The sequence below is a fragment of the Gymnoscopelus braueri genome (assembly GCF_963280865.1).
Source record: "Gymnoscopelus braueri genome assembly, chromosome: 2".
Classification (NCBI taxonomy): domain Eukaryota; kingdom Metazoa; phylum Chordata; class Actinopteri; order Myctophiformes; family Myctophidae; genus Gymnoscopelus; species Gymnoscopelus braueri.
In genome coordinates, this window is record NC_137604.1 from 22,986,177 (window position 1) to 23,010,951 (window position 24,775).

At 39.8% G+C, this 24,775-nt stretch overlaps 1 protein-coding gene across 1 annotated transcript; it reads left to right on the forward strand.

The window, feature by feature from the left end:
- Positions 1-22,352: 22,352 nt before the first annotated feature.
- Positions 22,353-24,559, forward strand: LOC308094725 (zinc finger BED domain-containing protein 4-like; the record flags this gene model as incomplete). The annotated part of the gene is made up of 3 exons (XM_080441539.1): positions 22,353-23,222; positions 23,659-23,786; positions 24,043-24,559. The coding sequence occupies 3 exons, from the start codon at positions 22,353-22,355 to the stop codon at positions 24,557-24,559; spliced, it is 1,515 nt and encodes a 504-aa protein (XP_080297665.1).
- Positions 24,560-24,775: the final 216 nt, after the last annotated feature.

The following is a 24,775-nucleotide window of genomic DNA, read 5'->3' on the forward strand; positions in this document are numbered from 1 at the left end:
GCAAATGGCTTTTCCCCTGTATGAGTCATCATGTGTATTTTTAGACTATTTGAGTGAACAAAGCCTTTGCTACAAACATTACATGTAAAGGGTCTTTCCCCTGTATGAGTACTCATGTGTGTTTTTAGGTGTCCCTTTTGAACATATCCTTGGCTACAAACTGTACAAAGAAATGACCTTTCCCCTGTATGGGTCATATGTATTTTTAGACTATTTGACTTTACATAGTAAAGGGGTTTTCCCCTGTATAAGTCCTCATGTGTCTTCTTAGACTATTTGACTGACAAAATCCTTTGCTACAAACTTTACATGTATAGGGTTTTTACCCTGTATGGGTCATCATGTGTGTTTTTAGACTATTTGACAGAACAAATCCTTTGCTACAAACTTTACATGTAAAGGGTTTTTCCCCTGTATGGGTCATCATGTGCTTTTTTAGACTATTTGACTGAACAAATCCTTTGCTACAAACTTTACATGTAAAGGGTTTTTCCCCTGTATGAGTCATCATGTGTCTTTTTAGATTTCTTCTGTCACCAAAGCTTTTGTTACAAACTTTACAAGCAAATTGCTTTTCCCCTGTATGAGTCATCGTGTGTCTTTTTAGATTATTTCTGTCACCAAAGCTTTTTCTACAAACTTTACATGTAAAGGGTTTTTCACCTGTATGAGTCCTCTTGTGTGATTTTAGGTCCCCCTTTCCAACATATCCTTGGCCACAAACTGCACAAAGAAATGGCTTTTCCCCTGTATGGGTCATCATGTGTGTTTTTAGACTATTTGACTGAAAAAATCCTTTGCTACAAACTTTACATGTAAAGGGTTTTTCCCCTGTATGAGTCCTCATGTGTCTTTTTAGACTATTTGAGCGACCACATCCTTTGCTACAAACTTTACATGTAAAGGGTTTTTCCCCTGTATGAGTCATCATGTGTCTTTTTAGATTATTTCTGTCACCAAAGCTTTTTCTACAAACTTTACATGTAAAGGGTTTTTCACCTGTATGAGTCCTCATGTGTCTTTTTAGACTATTTGAGCGACCAAATCCTTTGCTACAAACTTTACATGTAAAGGGTTTTTCCCCTGTATGAGTCCTCATGTGTGTTTTTAGATTATTTGACTGAAAAAATCCTTTGCTACAAACTTTACATGTAAAGGGTTTTTCACCTGTATGAGTCCTCATGTGTGATTTTAGGTCTCCCTTTCCAACATATCCTTGAGTCATCATGTGTCTTTTTAGATTATTCTTGTCACCAAAGCTTTTTCTACAAACTTTACATGTAAAGGGTTTTTCACCTGTATGAGTCATCATGTGTGTTTTTAGACTATCTGACCGAACAAATCCTTTGCTACAAACTTTACATGTAAAGGGTTTTTCCCCTGTATGAGTCCTCATGTGTCTTATTAGACTATTTGACTGACAAAATCCTTGGCTACAAACTTTACATGTAAAGGGTTTTTCCCCTGTATGGGTCATCATGTGTATTTTTAGACTATTTGACTGAAAAAATCTTTTGCTACAAACTTTACATGTAAAGGGTTTTTCCCCTGTATGAGTCATCATGTGTCTTTTTAGATTATTTCTGTCACCAAAGCTTTTTCTACAAACTTTACATGTAAAGGGTTTTTCCCTTGTATGAGTCCTCATGTGCGTCATCAGATTTCCCTTTAGTTTAAACAGTTTGTCACAGACTGTACAACTAAAACTTTTCTTCCCTGTGTGACTCTGCATGGAGTGAGTTTCTTTCGATGATTTGAGGTCCTTGGACATCTTGTTTCTCAAAGACAATCGCTGTCCTTCCACATGTTGTGTCTTGTGTGACTTCAGTGTGTTTAATAGTGACTGATCTACACTGGTCTCCCATTCATCACTGTCTTCAGTGATGTCAGATTCAGAACAGTGTGAAGAGAGGTGCTGATCATCACTAGTTGGTAGTGATGCTCCACAGTCCTCTACATCAGCTTGTGTTTTCATGTGTTCAGTTGAGGACCTGGCTAGAGGCTCTGTGTCTCTCTTTTCGCCATCATCATTTTCACTTTTCACTGCTAGTAATGTCAGCATTGGCCTATTAACCTCCTCTGGTCTTTGAAGTTGCTCCTCTGTTTCTTCTTTAATGTATGGAGGCTCTGGTTCCTCCCGGATCAGACTGGGGCTCCTCTCCTCTTCAGGGGAAACCTCTCTACACAGAGGGAGGTGCTGGACGTCTAGGGAAAAGATCAAATGAAAGCAACCATGACATATTTTAACTTAAAATGTTTTCATTAAGTGTTACCGTACCTCTGTTTCATAGGTGTGGTGGAGTAATTTACACTGTAAATAAAGCATAGATCTTTCTTAAGCACCTGCTGGTCATATATATGATTCAGACAGCTGAATTGTACCCCCACAATCTTGCTAGCCCCCCCTCACAACCCTGTTAAGGACATTTTTCTAACGCCAAGGTTTCCATACCAACAAATGGCAGCAAAGGAAATGACAGACACTACGAAAGCTCTGTAGAACAAAATCATCAATGACTTATCCACCTGAAATTTGGCTAGCTTCCTTAAACAGAAGAGGCACTGCTGACCTTTCTTACACACCATTTCAGTATTAAAATAAAATTTCAGACAATTTCATTGTCAACTAGAAAATGTGCTCCTCGGAGCACAGGTCTCCGCCAGGTCAGGAAGTTGTAATAGAGGTTCACACCCAGTGTGAAGTGGGCGGTGTGGTCATCACAGTGGTTGAAAAAAATATATATTTTTTTATGTTCTTTTTTTTAAGGGGTACTAAGCGATCCTATAAATGCTTGAACCTTGACGAAGTATCAGAAATCATAACTAAATCAGGCAAAGAACTCTCCAAGAGAAACATCGATCTATTAGACAACAGCTGTAAACAGATAACAGTGACACTCTGGGGAGAGCAAGCAGAGATATGTATTGGCACTTCTCAATCCATTATAGCTGTGAAATCAGCTTGTGTCTCTGACTATGGAGGTAGATCTCTGTCCGTGTCATTCAGCTCAACCATTATTGTCAACCCAGATGTACCAGAAGCATCATTCCTTAGGACATGGTATGAGACCAACAATAAAACCCTGGAAATAGAAACTTTAACTCAAGCCTCTTTTGTTTTCTGTGTTTTTGACAGACTGGTGTACTTTTTCTTCCAGAGATTGTATGAATCTTTGCTTTCTCATGTTGTCAGCGTTTGTAGCTCTATTTAGTTTTTTGTCATCTGGAGATTCAAGTGTTCTTTTCTGTTTCTTAGCCTGGGCCTCCCTTGCGCACTGTAATTATTTTTGTAATGTGGACTGCTGCTGTCGACGTTGCGCCTTTGCTTCTTTATCACATTTCCGACGTTGATTTTCTGCTTCTTCGGTTTGCGTGATGGGAGTTAGTTTCATAATTTATTTACGTTTTGTAAACAAATTTACAAAATGTATATCCAATCCTACAGCACATCCTGCAGAGCTTAGCCTATGGGTGTATTTTCCACAGCATGGCATCACAGCGAATGACAGATTTTTTTTCACGCCTGTCCAAGCGTCATGCAAATCGGTACACAGTATCTCGGTACACAGTACTGCCTGACGCTGAACAGAAATATCTCTACAGTCAGGCCAACGGCGCAGGAGATTAGGTGTTGACCGTACTCCAAATCGGTACACAGTATCTCTATAGTCAAGCCAACGGTGCCGGAGATTAGGTGTTCACTGAAGAAAGAGTGTGGGATCGCTAAGAATGTTGATAGTATTACACTAGGAAGTTCTGTTTTTCTGTCTTACCTATTTATCTTCTTATTTATCTTCTTACCTATTTCTTACCTATTTATACAATAAATATCAAAGAGCACAATGTCACGTGAAGCTTGACCAATGTTAGGTGTTCACAGACCATGGACGGACACACGGACGGACAAAGCTGGAGGGACACACACACGGACGGACAAAGCTGGAGGGACACTTAACTCTGTCCATAACGATTTCCATGGGGCAGGGGAATCAACGACAGACTTAAGTACAAGAATAATGCATGGCAGGATCCCAGGGGGGGTGGCCATTCTATGGCATAAGAAGCTCGACCCACTTGTCAGTGTGATTAGGCTGGAAGTGGACTGGTGCATAGGCATTAAAGTTGTGCATGAGAAGAACGTTTTTATAAATGTTTAAAATAGCGTAAATGTTTACACTCCTTATGAATGTCACAAAAATAAGGATGAATACCTTAATAGGCTTGCTTTTATTAGTTCCTATATTAAAGAAAATGTTTACACATGCATATATGTCCTGGGTGATTTGAATGCTGACATATCAGATAACAACTCAATGTTTGGTCAACATCTAACACAATTTTGTAAAGACAATAAGGTTATTCTGTCCAGCAAGGTGCTGTTGCCAGTAGGCAGCTACACATATATCAGTGAAGCATGGCATACGACATCCTGGCTGGATCACTGTATAGCTACAGCCGATGCTCATGATAGTATAGAGAAGGTTGAGATCTTGTATGGTCTGGCCACAGCACTCTCTGACTATAAATGTTGAGGGTCTACCTGAGCTGGCCAGCCATGGTAGTCCAAAACAACCTGATGAATTAGACTGGGCAATCCTCACAGAAGATGACTTACAACATTACAAGTCCCTGACTGATGTTTACTTAAGTAATATTGATTTACCTGTTGAGGATATTGAAACAGAATGATAGACATTATAGTGACCTGTGTAAAATGTATGACATGATAGTACAATGTTTAGTTAATGGAAGCAAACCTTTTAAAAGAAAAAGGAGTAAACAACGTAATCTGAGACCTGGATGGAATGTCTATGTTCATGAGCTACATGTAGAGGCTAAAGAAGCCTTTAAATGTTGGGTTTTAGCAGGAAAACCTAGGCATGGCCCTGAGTGTGACCACAAGAAGCATGCAAATGCTAGGTTTAAATATGCTGTACGATATATTAAAAGAAATGAGCAGGCCATGAGGGCAAACTCTATGGCCAAAAAGCTACAACAAAATAATGTTTATGAATTTTGGAAGGAAGTGAAGGTGGTTAACAACAGTAAGATGCCAATGCCTTCTAGTATAGATGGCATTACTGGGTCCGAAAATATTGCTGAGCTGTGGAGAAGACACTATGAAAACATTTTTAACTGCGTCAAGAGTGAGGTTTTTAATGTTGGTGAGGTTTCCCACAGTGATGGTGTGATTATCAGATCTGATGAGGTGAGCTATGCCATTGAGAAATTGGCTTTTAATAAAGCATGTGGTCATGATCAGATAACAGCAGAACATCTGAAGCATGCTAGCCATAGAGTTTCAGTGCTGCTTGCTATGTGTATTTCAGGGTTGTTGATGCATGCAGGCATATTGCCTGAATCCATGTTATCTGTCCTGTTAGTGCCTGTTGTCAAAAACAAAACTGGTAAGCTAACTAGCATAGAAAATTATAGACCTATTGCACTGGCGAGCATCTTGTTCAAGGTACTAGAAAGTATCCTTATGGAAAGGCTCAATGAATATATAGAAACAACTGACAATCAATTTGGTTTTAAGAAAAAACATGGCACTGATTTATGTATTTATTCACTGAAGGAAATTGTCAGTCAGTACAGAAGGTCTAATAGTACCATATTTTTGTGTTGTTTCCTTGATGCCTCTCGGGCTTTTGATCGCATCAATCATGGTAAACTGTTTTTAAAGTTACAAGAGCGAGGTGTCCCCTTGTATTTAATAAGGATCTTGCAGTTTTGGTACTCTCACCAAACCATGCAAGCTAGGTGGGGAATGAGTACGTCCACACCTTTTCTAGTGTCCAATGGAGTACGCCAGGGCGGAATTCTCTCGCCAGTACTCTTCAATTTATATATGAATGATTTATCTATACAGTTAAATGGGTATAAAACTGTGGGGGGATAACCTTATCAATCATATGATTTATGCTGTTGTACTGTCTCCTTACAGTGCTGGCCTACAGCAGCTACTCAGTATATGCTCAGAATACGGAAAGTTGTTTGATATAAAGTTCAACTCTAAAAAGAGTGGTTATGATCTCTAGAACTAAGGACGATCAGAAGCTCACCTTTCCCTCTTTCTCATTGGCAGGTGAAGTATTAGAGGCTGTGAAAAAGTTTAAATACCTGGGTCACATAATCAGGGATGATCTCTGTGATGAATGATGTGCAGCGCCAGTGTTGTAAACTATATGGGCAAGCCAACATGCTGGCACGAAAATTTCAGATGTGTACAGACAATGTAAAGTATCAATTTTTAAAATATATTGCACTCTATATACAGCCCACTTGTGGTGCCATTATAGCAGTGCAAAAATAAAAAAAAACTTCAGGTGGCATATAATGATGCTTTGAGAATATTCCTGAAACTTCCAAGATGGACTAGTGCAAGTGAAATGTTTGTGACCAGTAATGTACCCACCTTTCATGCTGTATTGAGGAATTTCATGTTTAAATTGGACTGTTGGAGTCAAAGAATATATTAATTATGGCCTTAACAGGGATCACACGGAGTGATACAAGGTATTCCTCATGTTTATGGAAACACTGGAGGCAATGCTTATATGTTTTTAATAAATGAATATAGTCTGCTACTCAGGCTATTCATGTGTTGTTGTTGTCTGCTTTGTAGCTCTGTTTTTATATGGACCCATGGTGTCTGAAATAAAGTTTATACAATAAACAACCTTTGGGTGAGCCGGTGGATGATGTTAGTTCTCAAGACAATTTCCCATTCACCCATTCCCTCTGGGTTCTGTTTGTGAGGAAATCAAGAACCCAACCAATAATACCTGAATCTAAGCCAAAGTTGTTAACTCATTTTTCAACTAGTATGTGTGGCTGAATGGTGTTAAAGGCTGATGATATGTCAACAAAAAGCAGCTTTTTGTTGACTTCTCATCAGCCTTTAACAAGCAGCTAACTTCCAGGTGTGTAAATAGAAGGTTCAATAAGGTGATGGTAGCATCGGACACTCCTCTCTTGCCCTGTATGCAAATTGCAGCTAAAAAATGAAATAAAAAATAGGGCCTAGCTGTTCTGCACAGACAGTAAGCAGACGGTCACCTATGTTGTTTGGGCCTGGACTCTTCTTAGGTTTACACCTTTTAAAACGCATGATCACACTATGTTCATCAAAGGAGAGATCATGAACCTTGGACTTCACCAACCCCTTCCTAAACTCAGAATGTTGCTCTTCGAAATCATGCACATCAAATCTGGGATAGAACTAATTAAATTCCTCTGGTAACTGCAGATCTGAATTATAGCCACTAAGTTGTACCCTCTTCTTTAATTCCTACAATAGTTTTCATACTACTCCAGGCAGAGCCCACATTATTCATCCTGAGCAGATTTTCTGTCTTTATACCTCATTTTTCCAGCCCTAATTTCTCTTTCTCTATATTGCGCATCTCTGTAAGGTTCCCCTCTTTAAATGCCTTTTCCTTTTTGTGCAATAGCCCTTTAAGCAACTTAGATACCCATGGCTTGCTGTTAGGATACTACGGTGATCCCTGTAAAAACAGTTTTACAGGGATCACCGTATTCTCACAATAGGATATCCAGCTACAAATAACATCAGTAAGATCATCAATGTCATTACATGACTCTTTAAACATATCCCAATCAGTGCAGTCCAGACAACCCTGCAGAGACAGACAGGCATAGTCATTCCTTTACCCAGGATAGTCTGTACATTTTCCCTTTTCAGCACTGTGCGAAATACAGGGATGAGATGCACACAGATGTGGTCAGATCCGCGAGCCTACAGTTGTCACAATCATGATATTTTAGTTGGAAGATTAATTGTCATACAAATAATTGCAATTAACGCTTTAGTTATGCTTTTGACATTGAAATATACAGTATAAATTAAAAAAACAATCTTCGAATTTTACGATTTCATAAGCAAAAATTGCACAGGGCAGATATAACAAATAACTAGAAAATGACTGACAATGACCAGGACCAAAATATATATATATTTTTACTGAGGACAAAATAGGCCATACTTAAAGGTAGGGTATTTGATAGATTTGGGTTAAAAGAAAACGTTTTTGTTTTGTTAAAAGGTTCAATCAATATATTGTGATAGTAATCATTGCTATAGAGGTTTTTCAGTAACAGGGGTCTCTCCAGCTCTTATAAATAAAATACATTTTCAGGATAAAATTTGTATCCTGCCTTGAAAATGCATTTTCTGTTTACTAAAGAGCTGGAGATACAGGGAGACCCATGTTACTGAACAAACATGCTATAGCAATGAGTGCTATCAGAATATAGAGCTATTTAACACTTATTCTTATTTTTTTTTAAATCACTGAAATATCAAGCCTACCTTTAATAATTTTATACTTTCAAAAATGTTTAGAAATACTGGAAATTTACAAGCTCTTGTGGGCTAGCAGATCAGCTATTTCCGGTATTTTTGTAAATGTTTGAAAAAGTATTAACATTTTTGGACACGGAAACGATGATGGCTTTTATTCAAAAATAATTGTGATTATCTAACAATAATTGCAATCAGGGTGTAATAATTGACTTGAAATTGTGTGCACAACTCAAGTGTCAACAAGTAGCTTCTTTACCTGGTGCACGGTTCAGAAGAGTTCATAAAAACAGAAGAATCACCCAAATTTAGAACAAGGGAAAGTTCTAAAGTTCTCCTTTAGGTACCAGTTATTTAAACTAGCACGGACATACACATACACATACAATAAACACCTTGAAATGTAAACTTGACTTTGTTTCTGAACCTACACCCATATCTACGGGCTGATTGTTTTAGTCTTGTTAGATAAGTACTCATAAAGTTATTATTTGTATTAGTTTTTACCTGAGAGAGTGTTGCACCGGGTCTTATTATGTAGTAATGTCAACGCGTCAGCCTCCTCATCCTGTTCCTCTTTAATCTGTGGAGGTTGTGGTTCCTCCTGGACCAGACTGGGGCTCCTCTCCTCATGTTGTGGAGGTTGTGGTTCAGAGGAAACCTCTTTACACACAGACAGAAGGAGGACAGATGAGGTACAGTAGCATCAGCACTAGCCCTAGAGGGGCTGTGATATTACATACAGTACATTTCATGGATTCCATTCCATATACACAGCCACAGATCTCTCCCTTCTGTGTCGTTGAGTCGTCGCGAAGGCATTAACAGGAGAGATTGTTGGAGAGCTCCGTTTGTACTCACCCAATAATGAATTGCTACAAATTGAGATATATACTGTACATTTTAAGGTTCTAGTATAAAATGTGTATTTAGTAGAATATCTCCACTTTCCCACGGACCACATCTCCAACAGTGAGCAGATACAGTGTATGGTATATGGGGCACACACACACCAGAGAAGTGGTTCTCACACTCTTTCATGTCATTTTGTGCCAGATTTTCCAAACATTTTAAAAAATCCAGATCTACAAAGCTCATGACGGGGACTGAAACACCAAAGTATAAAACACTGTTAATGTGGTTGAACTGATTGTGATGCTATATATTAACTAATTTAACTGGGGACCCCCAGGAACCTCTTCAAGGACCCCAGGGGGTCCCCGGACCCCAGTTTGAGAACTGAGGCCTATTACAGTCAAGTGATCTATGTGTATATTATGCAATACATGAAATGTATGTAATATCACAGCCATTCTATGGCTACATCAGCACCACAGTGTTGAACTTAATGTAAACATGTGTTTTTGAAGCGTGAACCAACCTGCTCTGTGTAGTTTGATGTTTGGCTGTAAAATCACATCCAGCAGTTTGTTTTGTTTCTCCAGCAGAGTTTCTAGTGTCTCTATCTCTCTCTGGAAGAGGTTGCACATGAACTCTGCAGCCGCACTGAGGCGCTCCAACACAAACACTCTGACATTGAGCTTCACACCACAAACATCAACACCACGCTGTTTTTCCAAAACACACAATATCTCCTCTGCCACCGACGTCAGGTGGTCATTTATCGACAGCCGTACAGACTCCATTTGACATATTCTACCTCCTTTATGAGACATTTTTCGCCAGGTTCCTACATTGATGATCCAATTTCCACCATTACGTTGCAAATAAACAAAACAACCACACGCATTTACTTCCGGGTCAACTTGTTAAAAGTATGAGCAACAAAGGATCAAGGTAGTGTTGCCTTTCGCCGCCTGGTGGAGGAGGTGTGTAACTAGAAGGGCTGGTATTGCACAGCGCGTGGGATTGCGACACGTTGAGAGATTCTCACAGCTTCAGTGCATCTGTAGTTGGACTTTGTGTGCAATGTTTATAGACGTATCTATTATTGAACTGTTGTTATGGATACCAGAGTGAAACAGGAGTCATGTAGTTTCACCTTGAGGCCACAAGAGGGAAGCTGAAGTCTGACTCAACCTCCATGACCCTACACTGCAAAATGTGAAGAAATAAGCACAGATGATGTTGATGTTACCTGTTCAGTTTTAGACAGTGGTGGAAAGTTTGCCAAAAATATTTTAATTAAAATGTAAAATTATGAAAACAATAACTATCAAACAAATGTACGTGTTTACATATTTTGTCAGCTTTTGTTGCTAGTTACTTTGCAGATTTATATTACTAGTCCTTTATTGCTCTGATCAGAGCAATGGTCACCGAGTTATGACCATTTGAAATGTTGCTGCCACAGTGCCACAACAAATAGCATCTTTAACCCCACACCGCCTGTTAACCAGTAACTGATTCAACCACTTGAACCCCAGCATCATGGGGGGAACATTTGCCAGAAATAACTGCGTCGCATTTGTGATGCATTGTGAGCTTGTAGATCTGCTATTTGTGGCGAAGAGTTTCTCTAGCTTAGCAGCAGTGCTTAGAGAATGTGTTATGAATGGAGTTATTTAATTATGAAAACTAATTTAATCATGTGAATTACGGCACAGATGTTGGTGCTTCTAATGCCAGACCAGTGAATGGCTGAGCTGTTGGCGGCAGCGCTCAGCTGAAAAGTTAGACGCCGTATCCCTGTTGGTGTATTATAATGACATGATAATACATGAAGAACCTGTTGGGTAACACTTGCTATGCTATGCTATATGTCTATAATGCTTCATAACAATAATCATAACACATTATAATGCATATTATAATGACTTATAAGGTCATTGTAATAGGCTTATAGAACTGTATAAGTACAGTTATGAGGACTCATAAGTACTCATAATGCAATTGTATCACATTATAAAGCCTTTTATAATGACTTATAGGTCAAGTATCATACTACTTCATAATTGCAGGTCACTCACAGACCCTTTCTGTTGGCCAGGATCTTGTTTCATAATAACTCTCATAGTTGTAATGCATTGTAATAATTATACAATGCATTACAACTGTTATAATATAATACATTATAGTGTGATTATAAGTCACTGGTCATTGGATGCTTTAAGTAAAGTAGAATAAATAGCATTACATATGAAAAAGAACAACACAAAAGGTTTCTGCCTACACCTTCAGAAATGCAATTACTTCAAACTTTACACCTAATGACCACATTATCATTATGTATTAATACTATAGCAATTATAATATCATGATCCTTGAGAAGAAAAATGTCTGTGAGTGTCCAGCAATTATAAAATATTATAATAAGTGAACTTATAAGCCATTACAATATGCTTTATAATGTGTTATTGTTATTAAGCACTATTAGTATTCATCTCATAGCTATAATTATACTGTGTTATAAGCAGAGTATAATGCCTTATAAGTATGTTTATAATGCATTATAGACATGGGATGCATAACAAGAGAGATAGGGGGGGGGTGAATATCCCTTTATTATGGGTGGTGGGGTCACACTTTCTTTTGCAAAAATGGTCAAACAGTGAGCAAAAACTATGATATATTCAAAACATGAACAGAGTTGGATGCTTTTATTATTAGTTTCTACTGCTGTGAAGCCGAGCATGTTTAGCCTGTGTGACGATGATTCTGTGTTCTCTAACATTTCAGCTAACACCCCTGATGTCATTGTTGTTAATGAAAACCATAGAGAGGTTCATTCTCGAGGTCGGCTGTACTTTTGATTACAGCTTAGAGGAAGCCTTCCTAACCAACGTGCTAAAATATCATCAGCTAGAGCAGACCATCTCTCAGCTAGGCTGCAGATGTAAACTTTTGGTTTTTATCTTTGGAAGCCACGTGCACAAGTTGGTTGTGAGGGGCCTTCAAATGGCCGGCCTCTCCAAAAGGAGGGCTAAACAAGTAGCACGGTACTGCTCAATATCAGCTATTATAGGAAGCCGCTCAATTTGGAGGAGGCGTTGTTTCCTTTACCCATGATTGTTGTCCGCTGTGTTCGACAAGTATGCCATCTTTTGTTTTGTATGTAACAATGCTCTGCCTTAAATGCACTTTGTAACTGGCTGTTTTCCCATTATCTGACTGCACTGGCAGTTTTTCATGTCCTTCGTACATCTTGTACTTCTGTTTATGTGGACATAAATTAATATTTCAAATGTGTGTGTGTGTGCGTGCGTGCGCACGCGCGCGTGTGTGGAGGGGAGAACATAGGGAGAGAGAGGTAGACACTAGACAGAAAGAGGTAAAGGGAAAAATATCAAACATTATTAAAAGTGGAGACACATGTAATAGTGGGAAGGTAAACGGTTCAAATTCATTTGGTCTGTTTCATGCATTGTTAAATAAAATTTAAGTTAAATTAGAGTTTATTTCAGTAACACGACCTGAGCCTTGTTACAATGTACAGTAGCACTGGTCCAAAACCTACATTTTCACAATGTCCTATGAAAACACAGAGAGCAAGATGACAGTAGGCCTACATCTGGGAGTTCACACACCCCAGAAGTTCCTCGCCAAACACCATGGCCAGTCTTTGCCTCTAAAATTGTCACACCATGAATTTTGCAGGTTGTAGCCTACAGATATAATATAATATTTACATCAACCACCAAGGAGCTTCAGGTAATACAGATGAACCCTAACCCTTTATTGATCGTCTGAGGTGAAGGAGTCAGAGCAGCAACAGAGCAGCAGTAGTGAGAGTAAAACGGCAGAAACAATGATTGATTTAAACACACATATATGTATACAGTGTGTTTATTTATTTATTTATAGAATATGCAACCTGCCCTGACCTGTACTACAGGTTGTGCCATAATGTTGTGAGAGGATGCATGCTTCAAAAGAACAGACCTACAACCTAACAATACATCACATGCCAACATATATAATAATTTTTTACCTTATGTGATAACTTACTAATATGGAGTCAGCTCCCCCCCCCCTGCATCCCTGCATATATGTCTGATATCATTTATCAACTAAGATGGCTCCTTTGAAAATGTGTTTCCGTTCAACTAACAGCTTCTCTGCGTATGAATATATGTGCATGTCGACCAAAATGTTTGCCACAAACTGCAACTAAAAGTTTTTTCCTCCTGTAGTACGAGTCCTCATGTGTCTTCTTCGATTATTTCTGTCACCAAAGCTTGTGCTACAAACTTTACAAGCAAATGGCTTTTCCCCTGTATGAGTCATCATGTGTATTTTTAGACTATTTGAGTGAACAAAGCCTTTGCTACAAACATTACATGTAAAGGGTCTTTCTCCTGTATGAGTACTCATGTGTTTTTAGGTGTCCCTTTTGAAAATATCCTTGGCTACAAACTGTACAAAGAAATGGCTTTTCCCCTGTATGAGTCATCATGTGTCTTCTTAGACTATTTGACTGACAAAATCCTTTGCTACAAACTTTACATGTAAAGGGGTTTTCCCCTGTATGAGTCATCATGTGTGTTTTTAGACTATTTGACAGAACAAATCCTTTGCTACAAACTTTACATGTAAGGGGTTATTCCCCTGTATGAGTCCTCATGTGTCCTTTTAGACTATTTGAGCGACCAAATCCTTTGCTACAAACTTTACATGTAAACGGTTTTTCCCCTGTATGAGTCATCATGTGCATTTTTAGATTATTTGACTGACAAAATCCTTTGCTACAAACTTTACATGTAAAGGGGTTTTCCCCTGTATGAGTCATCATGTGTATTTTTAGACTATATGAGTGAACAAAGCCTTTGCTACAAACATTACATGTAAAGGGTTTTTCCCCTGTATGAGTCCTCATGTGTGTTTTTAGATTATGTACGTGAACAAAGCCTTTGCTACAAACATTACATGTAAAGGGTTTTTCCCCTGTATGAGTCATCATGTGTGATTTTAGATTATCTGACCGAACAAATCCTTTGCTACAAACTTTACATGTAAAGGGTTTTTCCCCTGTATGTCTCCTCATGTGTGATTTTAGGTCTCCCTTTCCAACATATCCTTGGCCACAAACTGTACAAAGAAATGGCTTTTCCCCTGTATGGGTCATCATGTGTGTTTTTAGACTATTTGACTGAAAAAATCCTTTGCTACAAACTTTACATGTAAAGGGGTTTTCCCCTGTATGAGTCATCATGTGTGCTTTTAGACTATTTGAGCGACCAAATCCTTTGCTACAAACTTTACATGTAAAGGGTTTTTCCCCTGTATGAGTCCTCATGTGCGTCATCAGATTTCCCTTTAGTTTAAACAGTTTGTCACAGACTGTACAACTAAAACTTTTCTTCCCTGTGTGACTCTGCATGGAGTGAGTTTCTTTCGATGATTTGAGGTCCTTGGACATCTTGTTTCTCAAAGACAATCGCTGTCCTTCCACATGTTGTGTCTTGTGTGACTTCAGTGTGTTTAATAGTGACTGATCTACACTGGTCTCCCATTCATCACTGTCTTCAGTGATGTCAGATTCAGAACAGTGTGAAGAGAGGTGCTGATCATCACTAGTTGGTAGTGATGCTCCACAGTCCTCTACATCAGCTTGTGTTTTCATGTGTTCAGTTGAGGTGCTGGCTAGAGGCTCTGTGTCTCTCTTTTCGCCATCATCATTTTCACTTTTCACTGCTAGTAATGTCAGCATTGGCCTATTAACCTCTTCTGGTCTTTGAAGTTGCTCCTCTGTTTCTTCTTTAATGTATGGAGGCTCTGGTTCCTCCCGGATCAGACTGGGGCTCCTCTCCTCTTCAGGGGAAACCTCTCTACACAGAGGGAGGTGCTGGACGTCTAGGGAAAAGATCAAATGAAAGCAACCATGACATATTTTAACTTAAAATGTTTTCATTAAGTGTTACCGTACCTCTGTTTTATAGGTGTGGTGGAGTAATCTACACTGTAAATACAGCATAGATCTTTCTTAAGCACCTGCTGGTCATATATATGATTCAGACAGCTGAATTGTACCCCCACAATCTTGCTAGCCCCCCCTCACAACCCTGTTAAGGACATTTTTCTAACGCCAAGGTTTCCATACCAACAAATGGCAGCAAAGGAAATAACAGACTCTACGAAGGCTCTGTAGAACAAAATCATCAATGACTTATCCACCTGAAAGTGGAAATTTGGCTAGCTTCCTTAAACAGAAGAGGCACTGCTGACCTTTCTTACACACCATTTCAGTATTAAAATCAAATTTCAGACAATTTCATTGTCAACTAGAAAATGTGCTCCTCGGAGCACAGGTCTCCGCCAGGTCAGGAAGTTGTAATAGAGGTTCACACCCAGTGTGAGGTTCACACCCAGTGTGAAGTGGGCGGTGTGGTCATCAGTGGTTGAAAACAATATATATTTTTTTTATGTACTTTTTTTTAAGGGGTACTAAGCGATCCTATAAATGCTTGAACCTTGACTCACTAGATTTACACACACACTAGATTTAATTATTACCAAGGGTGTTCCAATGTCACTGTGCTAAATGTTGCTCTATCAGATCATTCTTGCATATTTTTTGACCTCTTTATTACACCAAAAACTAAAATTGGATCTGAAACTATTAAAAAGAGATACATTAATGAGTATACCACAACACTTTTTATGGAAGCCATCAAAGCTGAATTTGATCTAGCTCCAAATCCTATTGATGATCCGCTTGGTATCTTCAATACTAAAGTGCTGAATGTAATTAATGCCATTGCTCCTGCTAAGGATAAATTAATTACCAATAAGCAAACAGCACCATGGAAAAACACTCCCTCTGTAAGTAGTGGGGTCATTTCGCACAATTATCGATACGAAGCTGATAATAGCGCCAAATTTTGCATGAGGCTTCTTTAGGACCTACTGATGGATTCTAGCCTTGGGTACCAAACTTTATTTTGAATATTTTCCATACATTTAGGCTTATCAATATTCATTAAAAAAAACAGGCCGATTCACTTTTTGGCCTATAACTCTTGAACCGTAGGTCATAGCATCAAAAATATTTTTTCCCTGGACTCCTTGGATCATGACGCAACTTTGCATATAGGTCCCGCCTCTTTTCCGATTTCAAGATTTTCCGCCATTTTGCGTTATCTTCAAAACACATATTTTGCTACTACTCCTAAATATTTTGTCCAAAACTCACACAAATCGGCACACCCTCTGTCTTTGGTCATGTGATCAAGATTTATCAGTCAGAATTTTCATATTCCCTTCGGAATGGCTACGATTGGCTTCTGAAATTTGTGGGAGGGTCTGTTTGGAAAAAAATGGCACAAATCATAAACACAGCGTCCTATTTGTCCTAAATTCATATCATTGAGGGGCCATTAATAAACGTAGAGCCAATGCGATTTCACTTCCACCCATAGGGGGCGCAACAAATTCTGCAAATGTCACTGTTTTTGCGCCAAATTAAGTACAAATGGTCTTGTGAGTCAAACATTTGCAATTGCAAAGTGGAGAACAGTCCAAATTTGATTTGCCACATTTGCAGGTGGAACAGTCCCCTTTACAAGAGCATTTGATCAGCTCTCAGATTCCTTGGTCCATCCATACTCATGTGGGGAAGGAATAACTTGTTCTGTTTGTAGGCTGGTCGCCCAGATGCCTGCTTGATACACTGCCCGCTTAACATGCTGAAGTAGTGCATCTTGGGTGGGTGGCAGTTTCTCCATTGACCTATTCCCATGACAGAAGAGTTCTTTTCTAGTCTAGTTGATGGAGCTCAAAGGACTGGATTTGTCATACAGGATAACCGTCAGTCTCTCAAGCTTCTGGAATCGCTGACTCTCAACATTCAGCTGCTGGAAGGGATGTTTGGCCAGACTGACAAGTATCTCTGTGACATCATCATAGGCTTGCCAGGCATGCCAAGCTGACTTCTTACCCTTACTGTGGAAAGCAGATGTTGTGTCTGGAACATGCCAAAAGCCCACCCAGATGTCAGCCAAAGGTTGAATCGACCTGTTGCAATCATGAGGAGGCAGACACCAGGATTCTGGTTCATGTACGGCATGCACTTGAGCAAGGAGCAACAACTATCCTTGTGCGTACTGTGGACACTGATGTCATCGTGATCCTTGCAGGCTTGTTCCATCATTTAGTTACGATTCAACCTTTGGCTGACATCTGGGTGGCTTTTGGCATGGGCAAAAAAGACCGATTTTACCACATCAACAACATGTGTAAATCTCTGGGGGAGCCACAATCTCGTGCTCTGCCTATGTTCCATGCATTGTCAGGTTGTGACACAACATCTGCTTTCCACAGTAAGGGTAAGAAGTCAGCTTGGCATGCCTGGCAAGCCTATGATGATGTCACGGAGATTTGTCAGTCTGGCCAAACATCCCTTCCAGCAGCTGAATGTTGAGAGTCAGCAATTCCAGAAGCTTGAGAGACTGACGGTTATCCTGTATGACAAATCCAGTCCTTTGAGCTCCATCAACCAGACTAGAAAATAACTCTTCTGTCATGGGAATAGGTCAATGGAGAAACTGCCACCCACCCAAGATGCACTACTTCAGCATTTTAAGCGGGCAGTGTATCAAGCAGGCATCTGGGCGACCAGCCTACAAACAGAACAAGTTATTCCTTCCCCACATGAGTATGGATGGACCAAGGAATCTGAGAGCTGATCAAATGCTCTTGTAAAGGGGACTGTTCCACCTGCAAATGTGGCAAATCAAATTTGGACTGTTCTCCACTTTGCAATTGCAAATGTTTGACTCACAAGACCATTTGTACTTAATTTGGCGCAAAAACAGTGACATTTGTAGAATTTGTTGCGCCCCCTATGGGTGGAAGTGAAATCGCATTGGCTCTACGTTTATTAATGGCCCCTCAATGATATGAATTTAGGACAAATAGGACGCTGTGTTTATGATTTGTGCCATTTTTTTCCAAACAGACCCTCCCACAAATTTCAGAAGCCAATCGTAGCCAATCCGAAGGGAATATGAAAATTCTGACTGATAAATCTTGATCACATGACCAAAGACAGAGGGTGTGCCGATTTGTGTGAGTTTTGGACAAAATATTTAGGAGTAGTAGCAAAATATGTGTTTTGAAGATAACGCAAAATGGCGGAAAATCTTGAAATCGGAAAAGAGGCGGGACCTATATGCAAAGTTCCGTCATGATCCAAGGAGTCCAGGGGAAAAAATCAAAAATATTTTTGATGCTATGACCTACGGTTCAAGAGTTATAGGCCAAAAGGTGAATCGGCCTGTTTTTTTTAATGAATATTGATAAGCCTAAATGTATGGAAAATATTCAAAATAAAGTTTGGTACCCAAGGCTAGAATCCATCAGTAGGTCCTAAAGAAGCCTCATGCAAAATTTGGCGCTATTATCAGCTTCGTATCGATAATGTAAAATAAACAGGGTTAATGTACTGGACTAAAGGGCCCAGAAAAGAGAATGTCGAAAAGCGGAGCGAAAATGGCGTAAATCAAACCTCCAGATTAATTTTGAAATTTATAAAGAAAACCTACATATTGTTAACATGAAATTGAAAAGTGCCAGGCAATCATATTTTTCTGAGCTAATCAAAAAGCACAGTAACAACTCACGCATGTTATTTGCTACATTTGACAGGTTAACTAATCCTCCAGCTTTAATATCATCAGAACTAGTCACTATCAGCAAATGTAATGAGTTTGCATAATTTTTTAATGACAAGATTCAAGGTATCAGGAATGCTTGTAACTCCTCAGTCTCAGTGTCAAACACGGCCATCCTATCACTACCACAGGCCCCCAGAAGCAACATGGTATGTATGGTGCAATTTAATCTCATTGATGACAAAATACTTGAAGATATTGTTTCCAGTTTGAATTCATCTACCTGTTGCCTTGATATTTTACCCACTAGTTTTTTCAAAGCCGTTTTGGGCAGTCTGGTGAAAGAATTAGTCAATATTGTGAATGGTTCTCTTCAATCTGGCATTTTTCCTGGGGACTTGAAAACTGCAGTTGTCAAGCCTCTCCTTAAAAAGAGTAGCCTTGATGCTGCTGTACTAAATAATTATCGGCCCATATCAAACTTACCCTTTTTAGGTAAAATTATTGAAAAGGTTGTTCATCAACAACTGAGTCACTTTTTACTTTTAAATAATTGTTTTGACAAGTTTCAGTCAGGATTTCGGCCCCATCATAGTACTGAGACTGCACTCGTAAAGGTTCTAAATTACATTCGCCTTAATAATAACTCTGCCAATGTCTCTGTCCTAGTTCTACTGGATCTTAGTGCCGCGTTTGACACTGTGATTTGAATACAAAGCCTAGAGCACTGTGTGGGACTCTCTGGAACTGTCATAGAGTGGTTCAAATCATACCTTCAAAATAGGAAATACTTTGTCTCTATTGGAAACTGTGTGTCTGAACAAGTGGCCATGACCTGTGGGGTTCCGCAGGGGTCCATTCTAGGACCCCTCCTATTTAATCTTTATATGCTTCCCCTAGGACACATAATAAGCAAGAATAAAGTCAATTACCATAATTATGCAGATGACACGCAAATCTACATATCAGTTACGTCAACCGACTATGGTCCTGTTGATTCCCTCTGTCACTGCATTGAGGAAATCAATGACTGGATGCGGCAACATTTTCTTCAATTAAATCAAGATAAGATTTAATTGTTTTTGGACCACAGAACCAGAGACAGAGAGTAATCTCTCACCTTAAATCCCGGTCTATACAGACTATACAGTCATATAAAATCTGTAATTTCATCTGCCTACTATCACCTTAAAAATATTGCAAGAGTCAGGGGAATTATGTCCAAGCAAGACCTAGAAACACTTATACATGCTTTTGTTTCCAGTAGACTGGATTACTGTAATGGTGTGCTCACAGGACTCTCAAGCAAAGCGCTTAGACAACTCCAACTGATTCAGAATGCTGCTGCTAGAGTCCTGACGAAAACTAGAAAATAGGACCAATTACACCAGTCCTAAAATCTTTACATTGGCTACCAGTCCCCCAAAGAATTGATTTTAAAATGTTGTTACTTGTCTATAAATGTCTCTGTGGCTCTGGGCCCAGCTACATCTTAGACATGCTGGAGCCATATGAACCTCCTAGAACCCTTAGGTCATCTGGGGCTGGCCTATTAATTGTTCCATTTGTTGAAACAAAACATGGTGAAGCAGCATTTCACTACTATGCACCACAAACCTGGAACAATATTCCAGCTTACATTAGACAATCCCCAACCATAGCTGTTTTTAAGTCCAAGTTAAAAACATATTTATTTAACATTGCTTACCCTACCCAATGATGGCTAAGAACAGCTAGGTCTTGCCTGGTCTTTAAATGACAATGTCACTTTTTATTATTATCATGTTTTGTATAAAAGGTGGGAGTATTTATTTTGCTCCTTTATCTTATTTTAATTGTATCTATTATATTCTCTATTTCTTTTTAAAGTGCATTGTTGAACTTTGTATTATGATTTTTTATTCTGTAAAGCACTTTGAATTGCCCTGTGTATGAAAAGTGCTATATAAATAAAAAGTTGCCTTGACGAAGTATCAGAAATCATAACTAAATCAGGCAAAGAACTCTCCAAGAGAAACATCGATCTATTAGACAACAGCTGTAAACAGATAACAGTGACACTCTGGGGAGAGCAAGCAGAGATATTTAATGGCACTTCTCAATCCATTATAGCTGTGAAATCAGCTTGTGTCTCTGACTATGGAGGTAGATCTCTGTCCGTGTCATTCAGCTCAACCATTATTGTCAACCCAGATGTACCAGAAGCATCATTCCTTAGGACATGGTATGAGACCAACAATAAAACCCTGGAAATAGAAACTTTAACTCAAGCCTCTTTTGTTTTCAGTGTTTTTGACAGACTGGTGTACTTTTTCTTCCAGAGATTGTATGAATCTTTGCTTTCTCATGTTGTCAGCGTTTGTAGCTCTATTTAGTTTTTTGTCATCTGGGGATTCAAGTGTTCTTTTCTGTTTCTTAGCTTGGGGCTCCCTTGCGCGCTGTAATTCTTTTTGTAATGTGGACTGCTGCTGTCGACGTTGCGCCTTTGCTTCTTTATCACATTTCCGACGTTGATTTTCTGCTTCTTCGGTTTGCGTGATGGGAGTTAGTTGCATAATTTATTTACGTTTTGTAAACAAATTTACAAAACGTATATCCAATCCTACAGCACATCCTGCAGAGCTTAGCCTATGGGTGTTTTCCACAGCATGGCGTCACAGCGAATGACAGATTTTCACGCCTGTCCAAGCGTCATGCAAATCGGTACACAGTATCTTGGTACACAGTACTGCCTGACGCTGAACAGAAATATCTCTACAGTCAGGCCAACGGCGCAGGAGATTAGGTGTTGACCGTACTCCAAATCGGTACACAGTATCTCTATAGTCAAGCCAACGGTGCCGGAGATTAGGTGTTCACTGAAGAAAGAGTGTGGGATCGCTAAGAATGTTGATAGTATTACACTAGGAATAGGGATGTCCCGATCCGATCACGGGATCGGTGATCGGGGCCGATCACGTGATTTTTAAAAGATCGGAATCGGGAGAAAAAGATCGGGAATTAATTTAATGAAATTTTTTTTTTTATATAATTTTTTTTTAATGTTTTTTTTATTTTTATTTAATGTTACAAAACAAAAATAACCATGCTCACGTCTTAAAGTCATCCTGAAGCCTTAGTTTTGGTTTAAAATTAGACAGCATATGTGTTGCGTCTGTGTTTTCATAGGCCTGGTTGCTTACTTCTCTCTCACAATCTGGCAACGCGGTACTAGCAGCAGTAGGCTAACGTGGAGGCTACGTCCAGCTGGTGACTCGGGAGTCGGGACAGAGAAAATGTCAGGAGTTTGGAAGTTTTATAAAGTTGAAAGTGAAGGCAGTCTAACAGCCAAATGCAATGTTTGCAAGGCAGACGTTCCGCGCGGTGGAAAGAACAAAGCTACGTTCGGCACGACAAATCTAATTCGCCATCTGAGAAACAAACACAAACCACAACACGACGAGTACACAGCGGCCACTCAGGTAACGGCACTGAAACAGCCGACACTTTCAGAGACTTTTAAAAGAAAAGAGAAAATGCCCCAGGACAGTGAAAAGGCCAAAAAGATAACAGCCAAGATAGCAGAATTCATCGCGCTTGATGACCAGCCGTTATCTGTGGTGGCGAACGTGGGGTTTCGGGGTCTCATGGAGCAATTGGAGCCACGTTATGAACTGCCTTCTCGTCACTACTTTACAGAGAAAGCTCTGCCTGCCCTTCACAACAAGCTTCGAGACCACCTGCAAGCCCTGTTAACAGACGTTCCTGCATTTGGATTTACCACAGACATATGGAGTTCTTCTGTGTGTCCAATGTCACTCCTTAGCTTCACTGCACAGTGGATCGACTCAGAGTTTAATTTACAACATGCAACCTTGCATACCCAGAACTTTCGAGGATCTCACACGGCAGATCGTGTCAGAGAGGCGATCGAGGGGATGCTTAACCGTTGGGGAATAGATAAGTCACAGGTCCATGTAATTTTGCGGGATAACGCGCGAAATATGGTGAAAGCCATGGATGATATGGAAGTAATGAGTGTGGGCTGTGTCGCGCACACGCTCCAACTTGCTGTCCATGAGGGTCTACTGTCTCAGCGCAGCGTCATAGACGCACTGGCCACTGCGAGGAAAATTGTAGGCCATTTCAAACATTCCCCGTTGGCCTATTCCCGTCTGGCAGATATCCAGATGGATCTGAAGCTGGACGTCAAGCGTCTACAGCAGGACGTGCAAGTGAGATGGAACAGCAGCCTCTACATGCTGCAGAGCATCATCGAGCAAAAGCGGGCTCTCTCTGTCTATGTAGCTGAACACAGCCTCCCAGCCACACTGACAGCCAACCAGTGGACCCTGCTGGAGAAGACAGCTGCGGTGTTAGCTCCATTTGAGGAACTCACGAGGGACGTGAGCAATCCCACTGCATCTGCAGCTGATGTAATCCCTGCAATAACAGGTTATTATAATAATAATTAATTTAATTATTATTCTCTACATGTTTAAATAAAATAGAAATGTTTTATTTTACTATAATTATTTTTATAATATATTCTAAATCAGAGGTCTTCAACAGGGGGTCCGGGACCCCTAGTGGGTCCTCATAGTTACTACAGGGGGGGCCGCCAAATCTTTGTGTAATATGGATTTTTTTAAACCACTTCTAGAATCCTTATTATTCGGGGGAACATTACCGAAATGTGGATCGGCTATTTTCGGCAAAGAGGTTGTGTGTAGAGGGAAAAAGAGCAGATCAAGTACAGCGCCAACGGTGAACCATTCATCCATCCATCCATTAATTTAATTTATTCAAACAGCCCTCAAGCGTCTACTCTCTCGGGAGAAGAGCACTGACCAGGGGGTCAAGACAATGAAGAGCACGCTCCTAGAGGCAGTGGAGACCCGCTTTGCTGAGGTAGAGGAGGAGCCACTGTACAGCATTGCCACTCTAGTGGATCCAAGATACAAAGACAGGCAAGTACAGTAAATTAATGTACAATTTGAACGCTATAATTGTATCTATTATGTTATGAATTATGTATATCAAACCAACCAGTATTCTATTCATTATTCAAGCCAATTTCTATTTTTCTGTTCTTAAAATTTTGGTCTGTTAATGGTTAGATTTTTAAAGTAAGGCAGTTGCCTGACTTAACTGTTATTCTGTGTGATGTCTCTTGTCTTATGTTTTTCTTTGTTGTGGGTAATTCTTACATTTATCTATTTTCAGATTCTTCACAAAGTCAGACACCGGTGACGGTGACAACCTGAGGCTTGCCAAGGATAACCTCATCCTGGAGGTGGCGAAGATAGAGAGGGAGAGGGCTGCTAGTGTAGAGCCAGAGGCAGCAGAGCCTATGAGCAAGACACCACGCCAGGAAGCAAGCAGCAGCCTGGGCTGCATCTTGGACGAGATTTTGGAGGAGAATCAGCTAGAGGCCCGGTCCGTGAGTACATCAGCTGATGTCCAGGTACAAACCTATCTCTCAGAGCAAACCAGCCCTAGGAAAAGCAATCCTCTACAGTACCCGAAAGAGAATGCTTCACGGTTCCCCTCACTGGCTGCTGTTGCAACCAGGTTCCTCTGTGCCCCCTGCACCTCTGTGGACAGTGAGAGACTCTTTAGTGCAGTGTCCAACGTCCTTGATGCGAAAAGGAACCGGCTCTTGCCTGACAAGGTAGAGATGCTGATTTTCCTTAAAAAAAACCTCCACTTCATTGTGAAGCAGGAGAGTGAGAGTGAGTAAGAACTAAGAAGTAAGAGTGCAGCTCACATTCAAGGGCTGACCGTCCCTTGATTAAAAAAGAAAAAGAAAAACAGTGCCTTGAAGTTTTATGTCCATGTTTACATTTTATATTTTAATTGTGTTACTCCAGTAAGATGGAAATATAATACTTTGTTTATTCATGTTGCTTTTAAGCTGCTGTTGTTCATTTAATTCTAGACTAGTCTTAAACCTAGA